At 39.2% G+C, this 19,615-nt stretch overlaps 1 protein-coding gene across 4 annotated transcripts in view; it reads right to left on the bottom strand.

The window, feature by feature from the left end:
- The window catches only part of LOC118207083 (leucine-rich repeat transmembrane neuronal protein 4), a 93,763-nt gene extending 92,351 nt beyond the window's left edge, over nt 1–1,412 (bottom strand). For all 4 annotated transcript variants that reach the window (XM_035380377.1, XM_035380375.1, XM_035380378.1 and 1 more), the window contains exon 1: nt 584–1,412. In XM_035380377.1, coding sequence (XP_035236268.1) covers nt 584–587 — 4 coding nt within the window. In that variant the 5' untranslated portion in view covers nt 588–1,412. The remainder of the gene's footprint in view (nt 1–583) is intronic.
- Nucleotides 1,413–19,615: the final 18,203 nt, after the last annotated feature.

Here is a 19,615-nt window from a genome sequence, read left to right on the forward strand (position 1 = left end):
CAGAAGACTATGTTCAGGCATGGATAATTCAAATCAAACTGCGGTTTTCCGGACAGAAATGTAATGAAATAATGCACATCGTCATTTACTATTGTGTGGGTATGTTACGGACAAGTCAAAATCAACGTTCCGTATCTGAGTTCTAGCATATTTAATAATTCAAGAGGAAAGCAAACTCACACCGCAAATCATATCAAAGGGAATAGCCACATTAACTATGTCCAAAACCTACGTACAGACATACTGTTGTGTTTTTAAGTAGATATAAACGATGCAATCCTGTTTTGCTATTTGAAATAAAAATAGAAACTTCATTTGCGCAGTGAAATAAAATCTGATATGCTACTTTCTTAAGTTCTGTATCGCCTATCGGTCTGCAAACGTGGATGAGTTCGGTTGAATTTCCTCTGCCATTTCAGACACGAGCTCCATATGTGACTGTCTTTCTTGTTTAACATTTCAGGGACGAATGCATATGTGTGGCTAAGGATTTTTATATGCAGGTGTATTTAAAAAATGAATGACCACTACAAGAACAACAATTTTGTGCATTAAAAAGAAAAGAAAATGGCTCTTAACATACCCATATCCTCGTATCTATCAGCGACTGTCCACGGGTTTAAAGCCTTCTAGTACTTGACTTCCAAGCCCGCATGACACGCGGTCTCCTCGGATGGTACCGTTAATATCCACTACCAACCCGCTCAAGCAGCGGAGCTGGTGGACAGCCGACAACAAGCGCACACAAGGCACACCTGCCCGCCGTTGCGCTCCGGAGGTATGGCAAGGGTGAGCAACCTTGTCCCCGTATTTTAGTCTCCGAGTCCAGCCATGCAGTGTGCCTCAGTGTCCTGGTGCAAGCACGGAAATAGCCTTGAGGTCTCTCCAGAATTTTGACGCATTATTAACACTATTTTATGGTTATACAATTAATAAAAACAGTGATAGAGGAACCGCAGAGGATAATTCCAAAGCCAGATGGAATTAAATCCGAAATGAAACATACGACGAAGAAAAGTTTATGGAAGTCAGACTGCCTTTTAATGTTCGCATTGCGTTTCATCCATCAGTTATGCCATACTGCGTAAACGATTCTCCTAAACGAAGACTCAGCAACAGTGTAAATCAACAGACAAAAATTCCTTCGCAAAAATGTTCTGAATGTCCGAATGAAACGTAGTGCAGGTAGCTAAAAGTTCATATTCCAATGTTTGGCAGAAAAAAGAGATATGAGAGTGAAAAGATTCACAGACCGACAGCACTGGTAGGACAAATACTGTTTCTTCCTGTATTTTCACCGTCCGTCCCTCAGTTCCAAATAGGACAGGGGTAGAGAAGGCGTTGCACGCTCTACCACTGTAACAATATCACGGCTGTCTCTTACGGCACCTTCGCTGTACGAAATGATTCAGATTGCCCTCTTCTGGTGAAAACCGAACCCCCACAACAAAACCAATGCTGGCCCATCACCTCTATCCTCAAGCTACGACTGGAAACACACTTTAACAAACCCTGAAAAAGTAAGACAGTCATTGTAGTGCTTTCTGCCTAGTTAACTGTAGCCTATTTGAGTTCATTTTTGCACTTAAACTTTGTTGTTTCTTCTGTTTAGTTGCCTTTCAGTAAACATTCGTTTAACAGTTTACTGAGGAAACGACAGAAGGCGCACAGCTATTTACCTTACTGAGGTAAATAATGAATACCCACCAGCTCCACTTATTAATGCCTTCAAAGATAGTTGACTAACATGATCCAGAATTGACCGTTCCATGGCTATTGGCATGTAGAAGGGATAGTAAAGAAGTTTTACAGTTATTTTCAAAAGACAACGTGTACGTTTCTCAGATTTTCCAAATGACCAATTCGTAAGAATAAGGAATTTTAGTTTTTGGAGTAATCATTTTACATTTATTAAGAATTTGCCGTATATTGTCCATTTTGAGGTGGTGAATCTAGGCATTGGCAGACATTTAACATTTTGCTGTGGCATTAACAAACACATTTGTTAGGGAGTTACCTAAATAAGTCCTGGCTACATTAAAAAGTGTAATTATCTCCAGGATTAAATACATATAGCTCTGTTTATTTATTACAGTCAAATTCCATTGGTTTACATACATACTTTGCATAGGCATTAAACTTTCCACATATATTTGTATTGCGCGCGCGCACACACACATGCACACACACACCATTCAAGCCTGTGTTGGTATCATAAGAATCGGTCCCATGGTGTGCCTTGCATTTCATTGCAATTTACATCTAATTACTGTGCATTAGCTTATCTCACAGGGAAGTCAGTAACTCACACAGAGTCTCTAATAAGTGCAATAAAACGGTCTGGCGAAATACCAGTTGTGGCCATCTCAATGGTATACACCCCTCAGAATATATATATATCTGTGTGTGTGTGCGTGCTTGTGTGTGTGTGTGTGTGTGTGTGTCCTCTCTTTGGACATCATGATCCACTGATACTCTACCTTTATTCTGATTTTCAGTTTCATGATGCCCTGTTTTACTGGTATTGACACTTATTTGGTCCTCATGTTGAGAGACAACAGCAGCAAATGCTAATTCCACGCCCAGAATCAACATTAGACGTTTTGTTAATGATGCAAAGAAACGCAGCTAGCCAAGAAACAGCTGAGCAGCCAATTGTCCAATGTCCGATTGTGCACTTTAACCTCATATTTATTTATTTATTTATTTTTCAAATCCTATGTGCTGGAGGTCACTACCAAAACAAAAAAAAATGAGTCACTGCCCAAATACTTATCTACTGCACTGTATATTGATTGTGCAAACATAAAATCTGCATAGCTATTACTTATTCTTCACTAGTGGGGGTAATGGTAAATGGTAAATGGACTGCATTTATATAGCGCTTTTATCCAAAGCGCTTTACAATTGATGCCTCGCATTCACCAGAGCAATTAGGGGTTAGGTGTCTTGCTCAGGGACACTTCGACATGCCCAGGGTGGGGGATCGAACTGGCAACCCTCCGACTGCCAGACAACCGCTCTTACCTCCTGAGCTATGTCGCCGCCAGGGTATGCTTACACTGTGAAGATGCATATCTGGGCATAGTCACAATTTCTGATACGTCTGAAAAATGCTTTTCTTTTTTTCCACAATGAGTAATGAACCAAGAGCACACCTGTGATGGGTCCCATTTGGCCCCCAGGCTGCCAATAGCCCTGCTGTCCAGCAACAAAGCCTGAGAAGCAGGGAGCCCAGCCTGACAGTGTCCTCATGAACAGGGTGAGCGAAGCCATTAAGCAGGTGTAAGCCTGAGTGACCTCTGGAGCCCTCAACAAGTCTGAGGTCAGGCAGAGCGGGAGCAGGTGACCTTGTCGCGCATAAGCCTCACAGACAGTACGGCAGGTAGAGCTGGGGACAGAGCAGGGCACGACTGGGAGCAGGGGAGTGGACACTGGGCTGTCAGAGTGGAAAGCAGGGCAGCTGGTTGATTGAAGTTTAGCACAGGATTAGAGGCAAAGGGCAATGTTATACTATATAGAAAGTAGAAGAAACATTTTGTGGTAACAATGACTATAGGAAACATTGCAAAACTGGTAACAGACAATCATGACAAGTACAGCTTAGCAAACAGAAAGGACTGGATGAGCAAGAGAGCAATTACCACAGATGTGGAAGTACACAAATGGTAAGAAAGATCGCAAGGTCAGCCAAGCACCCAGAGAGTGATAACCAAAAAATGGGAAACTTTTAAAAACGTGTCTGGGTGGGACTTATGTAGGGATAGTCTTACAGATTCTACACCCCCCCCCCCCCAAAAAAAAACATAGTTTGCTGACTTAGGCATGTCATATCATATCCTGCTGCATTTTGCTGTGATAATGGATGGGTTTATAACAATGCTGTTGGGGCAAAAATGAATTTCCGAACAGATTCTTTCCATCATCCCTGCTGTTTTTTTCTTGAACGTCAACTATTATTCTCTTCAGTTTTTAATGAATAATTGTGTGATGGTTGTGTGCCAGAGTTGCAATCCCACAGAACAGTCATAGCTTTTGGAAGCCATTGTGCATCTGAGCATTGCACCATTATTGCTCCGCAATCTATGAAGTGTTTAATGAATAAACTAGAAGAGTGCACTCAGTAGAGTGCAGATCTCTGCCAGGCATCCCAAATGGAAGCAGTTGTTGATCACTTGCGGCCCCTAGCGGCCGGTTATGAGTTAGCACTCAATCTATTTCAATGGACAACAATGATGGAAATTAATTCAAAAATACTTGTCGTTGACCGATTTGCTAAATATTCGAGAATTCAGGTCCTTGGCCTGCTGTCAGCATGCACAACAAATATTAGGCTGATCGGCCCAGTACTATGCGAGATTAGCTCCGGACAGAGACACAAACACAAACGCACAAACACACGCGGCCAAACACATGATCCCCTCCAGGCTACACAAAGGTTGTGTGTAGTGGCCCATTAATGGAACTCTGAGCCAGGGTCAGAGCTATCATTTCTAACATGGCTGTCACTCAATGCGCTTTATCGTGGCTCTAATTATGGGTAATGGACAATTCAGGTCACATCGCTAATACAGTGCGATTGAATTCTGACAACAAAAACGCATTCCCGGAGTCACACCAACATAGTCAATAGATAACACAAATGGAAAGATAGGGGTGGAGAAGAGACTCAAGAATGCAGTTTCGCAGACAGGCAGAAAGATGAACAGAAGTGTGATATAAGCACAGGCCCTTTATCTACCACATTGTGCATTCTGTGTGACTAATTTTCCTCCATTGTAGTATATACACCATGAAAAAGGCTGCCGTGTTGTGTTGATGTGGGAGCACATTAAGGCATTCACGTCAGTTTTATTCCAAAGGAAGCCACTATGCATATACTGAGGGAATACCATTAACCCTCTGCAAAGATCAATCTTTTGAATACGTAGGTGTCAGGAATCTTCTGGAGCCACGGTGTTTACTGTCTGTGTTGTGAAATGCATGCCTGATTTACCTTTACAAAGTACAGAACAGTGAAGAAACAAAACAAGAACAAAGAAAGAAAAAGCAGTTACTATACACATACTGATATTGAATGCCCCGTGTGCGTTTGTCATCCTTCTAGTTTACATTCAACATCCGTTAAAACTTCTCGGGAAAGTGCAAATAAAATGCATGCCGCAAAAGACTTGGTTCTGCCCAGCAGGTGTTCCTAAGGAATGATTCACTTCATTGGGTTGCTTTAATGTGTTCCCTGACAGAGCCCGTGCTCCGCTCACAGAAATAACAGACTTTGACTGAGAAGATAGATTGTATGAAAACAGGGTATGATGCAGTGCCTATGAGCCCCAATCACTCAGCCTAAAACAGGCAAATTATTGGCTCATCAACTGACAATATTGTTTTGTTTTTTTTTGCACATGACCTTTAGCAATTGCACAACTGTTGGGACTACAGAAAGACAACCGCATTTTTGTATGCGATTCAATATATTTAATGGAGTTTGTCATTGGCAGTCTTTTTTGTTGTGCAAAGCAGAGGGCTTCTTGGTTCCCCTGAATACCTGGGACCGAGCAAGTCTAAGTGTAAAATTCACACTGGTTTCTTGGGTACAGGTAAGGTCCATTACGATTGTCCTGTGTCCTGTGTGTGTGCTAATATACCCAAGAGGACCTGCAAGGAGCAGAACCCTGTTTTATAACACAAAAGAACATTTTCATTATCATGTTCTCTGTTCTTTTCATTTAAACAGGTCTGAGATGCCCCATGCTTATGAGAACAGTAAGCAGAGTTGTCTGTCAGCCAATCACAAGAAAACTGCCTTGTAGCTCAGTTCCAGCTCACCCCTAATAGTGAGATTAAGATAGTGAGATTAGTGTTAAATGCCTTTTCACAAAATAAAATGCTAATTATGTGAGGGGTAGTACATGCAAAATCCAGCAGATAATTCATATAGGTGGAGTAGTTTTGTGGCCAGAAAAAAAAAAAATCAGGTCAATAAAGTGTAGCAGCCTTTTCCACATATGCAAGTTAGCTTATTTTAATATTCAACACATATTTACATGTTAGACTTAAAGTATGCCCAGTTATTTGTAGACTAGGAGGCTACTCTAGTTAAATATGAAATTATTTGTCTCTCTTGGGTCAGGTCAGACTGGGTCCAGATCTGGCGAATCCGAGAATAGGTCTGGTTATCTCTTCAGATTCAGGTTTTGTTATCAGTGGGTCTTTTCGGATTTAGACCTCGGGTAGGAAATGCTCAGGTGCAATTTTTTGGACCTCGTGAAGATGTCTAGTGTGAAGTGTTATTAACCTCTAATTTTCCCTTATTTTAAATTCAGCGTGTGTGTGCTGGCATTGTGGGAAGCGCTCTGTTGTGTGCCCATGTGCATGTGCCTCTGCTCTATTGGCTATAGGCGGGATGCAGCTGAAGGAAGAGCGTATCTTGGGGAGAGGCGAATATTTTAAAAAAGCTAAGCAGAAGCCTGAAGATGCTGGCTCTGAACAGACATCCCAGCTCCACACCTTTGTTCATTTGTGCTTAGTTTATTTTGTTATTTGTATTTCTCTTGTACTTCTTTTTTCACTCTTCTGGTAGTGTTTTTGTTTTGTTTCTCTTTTTTTTCTTACACGTTCTTTAAACACTAGGGCAGGTTACAGAGGTAAGGCAGTTTTCCGGAAGACTCACCTATTTTTGTAGCACCACTAGTGCCCAGATTAGGGATTCTGCTGGCCTGTCCTGGTCGGTAGCACTACCAGCTTATGTCATTTTCTTTGGTTGTTGTTATTATCCTTATTATTTATGGAATAAACCATTTTTTAATGGGTAAACATGATTTGGTGTATTTTATATGTTAGGCATTTTGCCTCCCAAGTTATTGCAAGCTCAGGAGGCTTTGGCCATAACCTGAAGTACTAAAACTGTTTAAAAAATTTTTTTGCACAACATAGCAGCTGTCAACAATTTTACTTATCTTGACTCACATCATCTTTTCTCAGTACAGGAGTGCAGGAATGTCCTTTGATTTAATTGTTGTGCTGTATCATTTAGTATTTACAATGTTTGGCATTTGTATGAAATTGCATGCTCATTTGAATGTTTATCTATGCATCTAGTATCTAGAACCGAGTTCATTAAAATTCAAAACACCTGTCTATACCTCTTAAGTTTGATGATAGCACCTAGCAGTTGACTCCATCGAGTTGTAATAATATCTCAATGAAGCATGGCTTTCACATATTCTCACTTGGAGCAGTCCCTTTTGTGGGAATTGATGTTGAGCACCCACAAATGGAAATATCCTACACTAAACCCTTTCACCTGTCTTAGGGTCTGCTTTGGATAAAGCAATGAAGTTCTATCCAACTCCCCTTGCAGAAGGCACACTCTATTCTACTCCCAACATTAAATCACCAGTCTCTCTGCTCCTTCCAACACTGCAACAATTCATCTCTCACACTCTCCCTCACTAAATCTCTCTGCACTCGGCTCAAACACCGGACCTATCCATTTGGACCTGTCAGGTATCCCAGCAAGCATTTAGCAAGGGGAAAATAGCCACAATTTGGTTTTCAGGTCCGATTACCCCCCCCAAAATACTGGTCTCCGATGGCCTGACAGTTACAGTTTAAATGTTCCGATCCTCAGGATGAGCGTGGCAAAAAGAGTGCATAATATCAATTTACATGCAGAACAGTCTCATGATGGAATAGACTCTTCATGAAAAATAAATGCAACACTTTTTAACATACTATATACACGTGTGTGTGTGTGCATAAGGAAAAATGATTCCAAGCCCTGCAGTTTTCATGATATATGTGCATGCTTGAGATGGTAATGTAGCACCAGACTGAAAGCTTATATATCATGAGAACTGCATGCTTGAAGTCATTTATTCTTTATATACCATAGCACTTACCATAAATAAATAGAAAAATACAAATGTACAAAAAATTATATATATAGTTGTTGTGTTATCCTGTTAAACTGCAAGCATCTCTCCTTGAAATTAAAAATCCCCAGGCTACATTTCACATCAGCATTTTAGATCGACATTTTGACACCTTTGAATGCAAGCAGGATCTCAGGAACAGTGATGCTAATTTTGTTTCTGTTTTCGTTTTTGTTCCTGCAAAAATGCCTTTCATTCCCCCATTTTCATTTCCGGGTTCATTTTCAAGCCATGCTCTTCTTAGCCCAGTGATTGGTTCCGCCAAACTGCTAATTCATAGCATAGACTATGCACTGTATTCATATCCTGTTAGCCTACTACAATGTGAGCCAATGTGGCAAGCCATGCCTCTTTTCTGTGCTTTCTGTCCTGGTGTGTTGTGTATGCCTAAATAAGCGAGCTATAGGCCAAGCTATTTGGGATGTCGTTTGTTGTGGTGACCGTCCGTTTACGTCTGTTTACGTCTGTTTACCTTCACCTACTCTTCCAATTGCATAGACCACCCCCCCCTTTCCCTGCTCCATGATGAAAAACTGCCCCCCCCCCATCATGCTTAAAAGTCAAACTCTTCCTATGACCCAGTGGTCACCTCATTACATTGGCTTTGTTTGCTTTTCTATCACATTTTTGTTTATTTCCAGAAAGTGATTTTGCATCCTATTATGGCTATTAACTTTCCACTAAGATCTCCTCCATTACCCTCTGATGAATTATTGTGATATATCCTGCTCCCCTCAGCATCCTGGCTCCCTGCTGGCATTGCATTTTGCCTTTGCACTTTCAGGGCGATATAACTATATAAAATATTAAATGAGCTTTAGAACGTGTTAAAAAGAAACCTGATGAACTTTTGTCTCCTGTCTCCAATCTGAGAAAAGACAGGACCAGATAAGATGAAGCAATTTAAGAGAAGACAAGAAAAGATAAGGTGAAAGACAATGAGAACACATGTGGTAAGAATATTAATTATCACCAAACTAAAAAATAAGGTCAGGAATTTGTGTTTTTTTTTTTTTTTAAATCAAAAGACAATTTTCAATGTATAAAACAAAAGACTTGTCCATCAAACCATCAACTGCGCATGGAAATACTACATGCCAACAGAGGTAAGCATATAAATGGCACTTAAAAATGTATTGGTCATAATGTATATGCAAAAAAGTGAGATAAGTATTAATTATGTCTTAGCATTGCGTGCGATCACACTCATCCCAACAAACACTGAATAACTTTGGAGTACTAGGTATATCAATGTAAAACTACTTGTTAATTAAATTAAACAGAATTTTTTTTTCTACTTTTTGTGAACTTTATTATTATTGCATTCAATGGTGCTGGAGGTTGTAAAGGCACTCAATGAGTAATCTAAAATCAGCTGATTTCCGAGTTCTTGAGATGTTTTAGGAAAGACCAGCTGAAATCTGCATGTGCATCCAATCTGCCCCATGCATTCATGGTCCTCACAACTGGAAGCACTGGTAATGGGAGAGCTGATAAACGTAATCTTGGTAAGTGGTTGATGACAACACAACTATACAACCAAGACTGTCCACTAAGGCTTGGAATTTAATTTTTATAAATATATTGCATAAAATGTTTTTTTTTAATGCAAATTCTTTCAGAATAAGGATTGATATTCCAAATAATGCAATGATTATATAAATATTCTCAGAGATGCTTTCATTTCTCCTTCTAATAATCTGTGAATAAATAAACAAAAAGGAAATGCTCAAACTAAAGAGCAAACAGAAGCCATGTTGTACGTGAGCCGTTTTGACAGATTAACAGAATGGCTGTCTGTAATGATGGACACACTATCCATCTGTTTTGCCTTCTGGGTGTGTTGTGTAATTCTTTTTGTTTTTAATCTCGGAGGGAAGTATTCACCCAGAGTGTTTGAATTTGATTAAGTAACAAAACAGGGACTTTTGTCTTTAGTAATAACTGAACAGAAAGTAATAAGCTTACATTTTTAACATACATTTAAGAACTGGTTTTAGATGTATGGAGTATATAGTTACTATATGCGAAACATTTAAAACATTTTTAGTGGGATTGCAAGTTAGATGCAGATTCATATGGAATCTTATTTAAGGACAATTCAAGCTTACATTTGGAGATGAACTGAGAGGTCAGTTTGAGATATAATGAAAAGCGTGCTACCTGGTCTTTGTGTTTTTGTTTTAAATTTTCTTCAGAGAACATGTTTGGCTGGTGCTTATTACATTTTTTGCACTTAAGTGCTCTCCAGAGTTGAGTACCCATTCACATCCTTACTCTGAGTTTTCACATTTAGTTTCAGCCAAAATTGTGGTTCACTAGCATAAAGTACTGTGGAGAAAGCAATCTGGAATGTTGTGTTGTTCATGTTTTCACTTGGTTCTGTGAGTAGCACAGTTGCCTCACAGAAAGACGGTCCTGGCTTCAAATCTGGCCTGGGCCTTGGAGTTTGCATGTTTTCCCTGTGTCCATGTGGGTTTCCTCTGGGTACTCCGGTTTCCTCCCACAATCCAAAGACATGCAGGTAAGATAATTGGAAACTAAATTGCCCATAGGTATGAGTGTGTGAGTGAATGGTGTGCATTTCTTTTGATAGATTGGTGGCCTGTCCAGGGTGTATTCCTGCCTCTCGCCAAATGCAGGCTGGGACAGGCTCCATCATTCCCTGTGACCCTTCCCAGGATAAGCGGGTATAGATAATGGATGGATGGATGTTTTCACTATGAGCTCAGTAGCTTGTAGGGCAATTGTATGCTTCCATATGACCTCTGCTTTTCTCTGGTGCTGAAAACCCTGAGAAGACTCAACAATTAGGACTGTAAGGACAACACATGAGTATTTTCCTCTGTTTCTAGCAGCCATATAAAAGCAATCCATACATCAATACATTTTATAAACTTTCATCCAGGTCAGGGTCAGGATGGAGCTGGAGCCTGAATGCAGTGGGTTAGAGGCAGGAAAACAGCATGGACAGGTCACCAATCCATCGCAGGGCCCACACACCATTCACTCACACATTTATACCTATGGACAATTAAGAGTCTCCAGTTAGACTCTTTGGACAGTGGGAGGAAAGTGGAGTAAATGGCGGAAACCCACATGGACACGAGGAGAACACAGAAAGGCCCTCAGATGTAATTTGAACTCGGTACCTTATTGATGCTATTCACTGCACCACCGTGCCACCATACATGGCCTGAGGTTCAAAAATATCTGAACTCATCTCATGAGTGTGACTCAGATTATATGAAATTGGAGTGCCCTCTGAATACACAGATAGGAAACATTAATTACACTGGAACATCCCCGCCATGCAGCTGCAGTAATCACTCAAGTTTCCTAGAACAAGAGCAAGGGCATCAACTACCTTCAGCAGTGCAATAAGACCTCTTAGGGCCATATTTACTAAGCAAGCCGCAAATTACCGCCAGTGCTGCAAAATTCTGCGTCGTCGCATGTTTTCAATTTAGCAGGGTAAGACTGGTTATGTAAATGAGCACAGCCACAGCAGGTTGATTTAGATGCATTGCAGGTATTTCAGATTTGTATTGCGCATGGCAGGAAAGCATAATTTTGCACCTCAAATCAATTTTTTTTTTTTATGAACAAAACCCCATGCTTCATAATCTGAGGATGTGGCTGGTCTCACGTTACCAATGAAAATGTGTTTCCTTGATTAACATTAGTTTGTTCCAAAAATAAACCTGCGTACGCACATAGGGCGTTGTTATTAACTGTTAAAATTATTCTGCACCTCTGATACAATCATCGGACTAGATTGTATGAAAGTAACATCAGACTGCGTGTACCTTGGTTTTAATTGCATCCGACTCAAATAAGTTATGAATGTAATTGAAACGGCTAATGACTACTGATATGCCAGAGAAAAACAGGACTTAAATGCTTATTTTGTTAACTTTTGAGAACAGTATTTATGAATCTGGTGTTAACAAATACTAATTTAGCCGGTTCACATGCTGTAGTATTCAACATTATTCTGTTTTCATTTAAATACTTCAGCATTGCTTTGCATACATTGTCAGTTGAGGAGCTGGAGATGACTGAGTGAGAGGGCTTTATTTGCACCCGCTCATGACTATGCTGCCTTGGGGGATTCTGATTGGTCAGCATCTGCTGTCCATGCAGAGAGAGCCTGATCAGTCAATCTGACTGTGACCGAAGTACCAGCGCAACATAAAGAACAGCACGGCTCACAGATTTATTCCTGCTATAGGCCAAATAAGAAGCGCTACTATGTGCCCTGAAAGGAATTGATAATTTATTTCAATTATTTAACGCATTCAAAGTATTGCATTCAAACACTGCACATTGCATCTGATACATTTGATACTTTGCACATCATGGATAAAAAATAAAAATCTGAAAGCAGCTGAAATGAGAAGGTGAAGTTAAGGTACGTGGCATAAATATACGCAAATATACACCTACTGATGTTACTTACTCTGTTAAATAACCCCAGTAGGTGTATATTTGTGTTTATTTGTGTCCCACATCTTTACATACTACTGCAGCTATGGAACCAGGACACATGTTTCTTTGCACGTGATTATATGTGTGCCGTGAAAATTAATGGCAGTTTTTTAACTGTGGGATGAGACTGAAAGCAATTTATTAGTACTCTACCCACTCTAACCCACCTTTTCAGTCATAAACATAGGACCGCATACAAAATAACCAAACCTAGCGGAGACCCAGTGTGACAAGACTCAACTGTCAAGAGAAGGGCCAGAAGGGTGCTTTGGTTGAAATGTGTTGCTTTCTGATTGCCACTCTCCCTGTGTTCAGAATTGCTCATCCTCCTCTTGTCTCTCTCTGTCTTCTGGGCAGCCGGGAGGGTGATGCTTCAGATGCACAAACAAGTGAAGGATGACTATGCTAATCAGCTTGAAAGGTATGTGGCAGGACGGATATAGGCTTCACTTCATTTATATATCAGGACCTGTCAACTCTTTGCTCTAACAATGCATGCTAAAGTGGCTCTGACCACACACACACACACACACACACACACACACACACACACACAGACACCCTCACACTCACCCATTCATAGTTATAAAAATAAATCTGAGTTATAGAATTATACATGGTATATTCCTATTTTTTTTTTACTAACTATGAACTATTGCAAATGAAAAAGGGAACAACTGAGTGCAGTGTCTGTGTGTGTGTGTATTTTGTGTGAGCACAATATAAATAAATAAATGGTTATTTTCATTTTATTGGGTGTTATCCAGTGAAACAGAGGTAACAGACTCCCATCAAGCTCATCTAATTGCTAATGGCTCATTTTGGGACTGAAGCCCAGAAAAAGTTGATGTTCCCTCCAACCCGTCAATTACGAACTTGGTACATGACCCTAGTTTTCATCTGGCAGTTTTTTCCCCCAGAATTATTGTGCTTCTATCGAAAAGGTGAAAAAAATAAGAAAATGCAATAGGGACAGTGGGATACATTTTTTATGTTATCTGTCTCAGATTTTTTTTAACCAAAAGTATAAAAAATAGAACACTAAAAGGTCTCATGCTGCTTGATTGTTCTCAATTTTTTTTGAACCTCGCAATTGTCATGGGTACATCTGTTTGGAGCGTGAAATGTGTCCACAAGTGTTTTAAAAGTAATACTGTGGAAAATGTGCAGTTCATCATTCAAAGCACAAACCTGTTCAGGCCAATTATCTCTTTCAAAACCTGTGCTATAAATATTTTCTGTGTTCATAGCCATTATGGATACTTAGGAAAAGAAACGATTCTCGTAATGTACATGCTGTTCAAAAACAATTTTCATAACTTGTGCATAACTGGTTTTAATTCAGCATATTTATATGAAAATAGTATATTACGGATCAGATCTACTCAAAATGTGTGGTGGCACAAACCCATTGTCACTCTGTTCAGTCTTCTGTGGCACAGAGGCATTTAAAATGTTTAATAATATAGAAAACCTGGCCTGCTATTTTTCACATTATAGCTTTAAATAGAACCTTCACTGACAAAATTAACACAATTAACACAGTGCAAAGAGTGACAAATTAAGAATGTACAGTATGTCATTTGATCCCTGTTTTAAAGGTGCATACAAATACAAAGATAACATGTCCAATATGTACAATCAGTTATTAGAAGGAGATTGTACTCTATTACTATGTAAATGAATTTTGTACAAATGGGACATGCCCAGTTAATCCCAAATTCTATAAATGAGCATGTGTTATGGAACAAAATTATACCCACTCATTGAATGTGCAGGTTGTGCCTTAAAGTCAATAATTTTGCAACAAAGCACCAAGTGACTGTTAACCCACCGAGTATGCTGGCACTCATTCCAACCATTATTGATTTTGCTTTTCTAAATACAATCATTTTAATGCCTACTGAGACATTTTGGTCCTGTATTATATTCTATATGTGCTAAATGATTGCTTTTCAAGGAGGTACATTTTTCATTGATTCGGTTATCTGGCAGGTGAAATGAGCAGGGTCCTATTTGCTGAAACAGACACCTGGTAGCATAACCTAAACTACTTGTGGAGAATTAAGAGTTCAAAGACAATTTAGTGCAATGGAATCAATCAAACCTGCAATGTTTTAAAAAGTATGTTTCAAGAAAAAAGTTAATAGAGTTGAACTTCAATGCATTAACAACCTTAATTGATCAAGAGATTGGTTGAAACATAAACTGAGTTTGGGGACCACTGCTTTACACTGTAATTTCTGTCATTTCTACATGGTACAACCAAAATATATAAAATAAGAAAAGCTGAGAATCTGCAATTTGATCCCACACATTATGGAGATCACTGTATAAGGCATGCAGACATGGTGAAGAGGTTTAGTTGTTGTTCAACCAAACATTAAACATGGGCAGTGTGATTCAAGTGACTTGACTGCGGTATGATTTCTGGTGCCAGTTGTGGTGGCTCCACTATCTCAGGAATGGCTGTGATTTTCATTCACTACAGTCTCTAGAGGTTACAGAGTTGTGCAATAACAAAAATAAAAAAATAAATAAAAAGAAAACAAGCCATAAGCGGCAGTTCTGCAGGTGAAACCACTTTGTTAATGAGAGAGGTCAGAGGAGAATGGGCAGACTTTTTCAAGCTAACAGAAAGGCAGCTGATGCTGAAATAACAGCAGTTTACAACACAGGTGTGTAGAAAGGCACCTCTGAACACACCACGCTTCAAATCTTGAAGCGGATGGGCTGCAGCAGCAGAAGACCACGCTGGGTTCCACTCCTGTCAGCTAAGAGCAGGTTAGATTAGGCTGCGGCTGGTACGTGGTCACCAAACCTGGACAACTGAAGATTGGAAAACCATTGCCTGTCGCATTAATCTCCATTTTTGTTGCAACATGCAGAAATAAATAGTATTTCATGAACACATTTGGGTATTTAATTTTGTTTACATTTTGTGTGATACTGACCCTTTTAAAAAGAAGTTGTCAGACTCTGGGTGACACCCCTGGGAGGGACAGAGTATAGCAAGATACAGGGAGATGTGGTAATTTCAGTTTTCACCAGATTTTTATTGAGAGCAAGCTTTCAGATAAGCAACAAATTCATCTCTGGGTCTCTCTGGATTTCTCTCTCTCAGTCTTGCTCTCTCTCTCTCTCCACACAGCAATTCCTTGGTCTCAGACTCCTAGAGACTGTCCCAATATACACACTTTATCACACTTGCACGCTTGATCACCCTTTATAATTCAGTTACTTGATGTGGACATTCATCGGCTTAGCGTAAGTGTGTAAGTGTGTCCCATTTCTCAAATAATAAAAAGTGCAGTACACTTGACGTGGACTTTACCCAGACTTATGCTAAGACCGCTCCGGTGCGGTATTTGGCCAATATCTCAGACTCACAGTGCACCAAGTTGGTGATGTTTATTGCAGATGTCACTCAAAGCTTGCGTGTTTACTGGAGGAAAATGCCACCAAAGAAATATCAAAGTTGCCAGCAAAGATGCAATTGTTGTAAATGTATATTTTGTTCACATGGTAACATTCACATTAACAATACCATCATGATATAACGTTAGCAAGCTCAGTTAATTTGTCTTTAGTTGGTAATCCAGCATCAAGCTGTGCACAGCTATTACTAGCTATTAATAGCACTGTGGCTGAGATAAATGATTTCAAATAGGGACCACGGAACAAAAAGCGTGTCCCAATTGTTTAAAAAATCTGCATGCACTTGCTTTAACAAAATGGAATATTAATGTCTAATACGAGTCTAATGTCTAATTCTCAACGAGTGTGCGATGGGCCTGAAAATAAATTTGCTTCCAAAAAGTAAATATTTTTTTGATTTCACAGACTCAGAGGGGGTGCTAATTCAGGGAAAGTGGCCCCTGTCTGTGAATCTCCATAGTTTGGGCCTGTTCATTTTCTACACCTAGGGGTCCGTTGTTGGCTCGAGGGTCAGTGTAATCATTTTTTTTATCCAGCTGTTCAAATAGACACAACATTTTAATGTATATTCAATATGCTATTATATTAATATGTTTGCAATGTTTTAACAAGACAGGTTATTTGTGTTTTACCAACTCATTGTCTTCAGATGAGCAATGTCACTTTCTTGCCTGCAGCCTGTGAAACCAATTTCTTCAACCCCTGTTATTGTACCTGTGCTTCTTTGGTGACAACTGAACTTTCTTCTCCAGCAGGCATTTTAGAAAGGACCCCCTCTACCATAAACCTGGTAGGCATTTTATTAAAACAGAAGTTTACTTTAGTTCTTAAGTCACACCACCTCTTTTTCACCTCCTCTACCGTATGCTGCTTGGTCAGTCCTACAATGCCATCCCACACTGCTTTCCTGCCTGAGAGCATGATTTTGCATTTTAGTAGAATGTGTTTTTGTTGTTCAACTCAAAAACAAAAAAAACTTATTTCTCTTTGCTTCTGCTCTGAATTTTTTTTTTTTTAGAAAATTAGAGCAGACTTGTACGAGGCAAAAAATTCTGTGGCACAACTTAACACCTCTTCTCATTCGCATAAGACTTCTTAGTAGATGATCTGCAAATTTGGATTTTGACACCTTGCAGTTTTTAGCATAATCACTCTAATTTGCTCCCTTGATAGTAGATCTAGCCCTAAGTGCCTAGCCTAAATATAAAATGTTTTGCAACATGTTCTCACTCAGTGCACTACAGGTAGATCACAGCTGTAAAGTTCTTTGGTATGAGAACACTTGCACGTCCCATTTAAAGGGGATGCTCAACTGCAGCCATCCTCTCCTGGCATGTTTTAGTCTTAGTGAGACAAAAATATAGCATAATTCAGTTACATAGGCTCAAGTCAAAAAAATCAGGCCAAGTCAAAATGGAAGCTCTGTCATGGCAGATCCCTTTCCTTACAAGGAATAACAGACTGAACTATGCTGAGATTTTTTTTTATTTAAAGAAAGAGATTATTTATCCTGTAATAGCTGTTGGTGATAACTGGTGGGCTAACAGAGGTATGCTTGGAGGCTTACCACCAATGTTCATTTCGCTGACCCTTGTAGGCCTTTATTAGTCCCCACCATTTCGTTATTGAATATCCATCATTTTTTTTCTAATCCTTCAATGATGATAAGATTAATCCATTAATACCTAACAACCTCTATCAATAAAGTCATAGAGGTGGCTGTTAATGAAAAAATGAATAGAAAAAGTGAGTTTTGAATGCAAAAAACAGTATGTGCCTGTAACTGATACTGACAACTTAATAGAGAAAGCATTCTAAATGTAGGTGTTAAACCTGTATAATACAAATATCAAAAACACACCAATGCAGCTTGGTTGATGTGCAGGAAGAAGCAAAAGAAGAAAAAATAAGCTGTAGAACGTAGACAGCATTGTTTTCAGGTGAACTAAGTTTGTGCATTTCTCAGAGAAAACCTTGTTTTTACTTTACTGCAGTTTAATAGCACTGTCCCATGTTATGCCCCCTACTAGGGGAAACCAAGACACAATATGAAAAGTGGAACCTTCCCTTCCCAATTCTTTTTCCAAAACCAACCTCTGAACACCTGTATGTTGCCGATATGAAGGGTATTTGTTTACAACTTATAGGAAAACACAGGACCACAGGGTGATCCAAGGCCAAAATAGCAAACAAAAAAAAGACGAGCTACCCGGGCAAAAAATCTAAATAACCCCACAAAAGAAAAGTAACCAAAGTCAATACACCAACCATTCATATCTCCCTATCTAAACCAAAAAACAAGATAAAACTAGATAACACTAATGGCAGCTCACTGCTACTGTTTCAATGAGAATTACTGAATAACAGCTTGGGAAATGTAAAGAAAGGATCAAGCTTCTTCCTGCAGGTTGACAGGCACCAGATTTAAATAATAAACTGTAATTGGTGAGCCAATCGGCTGAAGATACCTCACAGCCCATCCCTAGTGGCCCAACCAATCCAGAAACAACTGGCGCACTCTCAGTCACAGCCACACTTCCCAGGCACTCAAGAGAAAATGAAAAATAAAAACACAAAAGGCAACATAATCTTAAACTATGACCTCAGTTGTAGCACCCATAAAAACTGACTTTTAACATTTATTCTTCAATCGACCGTTCAAAGTTCAGCTGTTTCATTATGGCCAGCAGTACCAAAGATTTCTAGAATACCCTTAATAAATGATGCAGTACATGACTGTACCCAGTATAGGATTGGATTTTATTTTTAAATATTATATATACTTAGATTCGCCACTGATATCAATGAACCAAAGTGATCTCTGAGAGAAAAGAGTGTGCAAAATTATATAAGAACTGCCCTTGTTAAGTTGCACACAGATCTTTGTTTCGCAATCTGATAAGTCTAAAACATGGAATCGTTAGTCATGGTTATCTGTTTTCAGTGCTGTTGGGGTTCTTCTGTTATTATTGAGGGCATTTTAGGGTGATGTCAGTTTTAATGCCACAAAAAAGTATATCACATTAAATTTTAATGTTTGGACCCCAAATTTAAAATATCAAAAACCAATTAATTTAGACTAATTCACTGAACTTGAGCGCTCCAAAAAACACTCTGATACAATTAGCATCTAAACATTAATGTGAAGACAGTCCACAGAATGTTTATTCAAATCTAAACTTGAACCATCATTAAGAGTGTTACAGAGAAACTATTTATGGCTAATTTATTGTGTCAGGTGTTTTATAGAAGATTAAATAGATCCTACTGGTGTCCGATTAAAGCTAATGGCACTGCTGATTTCCATTTGAAATTTAGTTTTGAGATTACAGTAGTGAGCCGGGGGCTGTAATACTATTGGTACATCTTGGTGTGTGCTTCATACATTTCACCAAACCCTTTCCCTAGGCTACTTTTAGAATCACAAAATGACTTCTTTCAATTATATATAAATTAAATAATTACACAAAATATTGCTGCTATTTTCCAGAGCACAGCATTAGGTGCCATTTAAGCTCTACAGTCACTGAGATGACTTCATCATGTCCAGTGCTTTCCTGTCCATGAACCTCCATTTCCCAGATATTTTATTTCAAGTAATATTATTATCTGGACAAGAGAAGGAAGGCCTGTGCCCAAGCATAAATCAAATTCAATATTGTGTCTATCAGCCCTGAAATTCCCAGAATACAAATAATTTGCACTTCCCCTAAAGATATCTCCAGATCTGTTTTCAGTGGTAGAGGTAGTGT

Source organism: Anguilla anguilla, chromosome 10 (genome assembly GCF_013347855.1).
Source record: "Anguilla anguilla isolate fAngAng1 chromosome 10, fAngAng1.pri, whole genome shotgun sequence".
Taxonomy (NCBI): domain Eukaryota; kingdom Metazoa; phylum Chordata; class Actinopteri; order Anguilliformes; family Anguillidae; genus Anguilla; species Anguilla anguilla.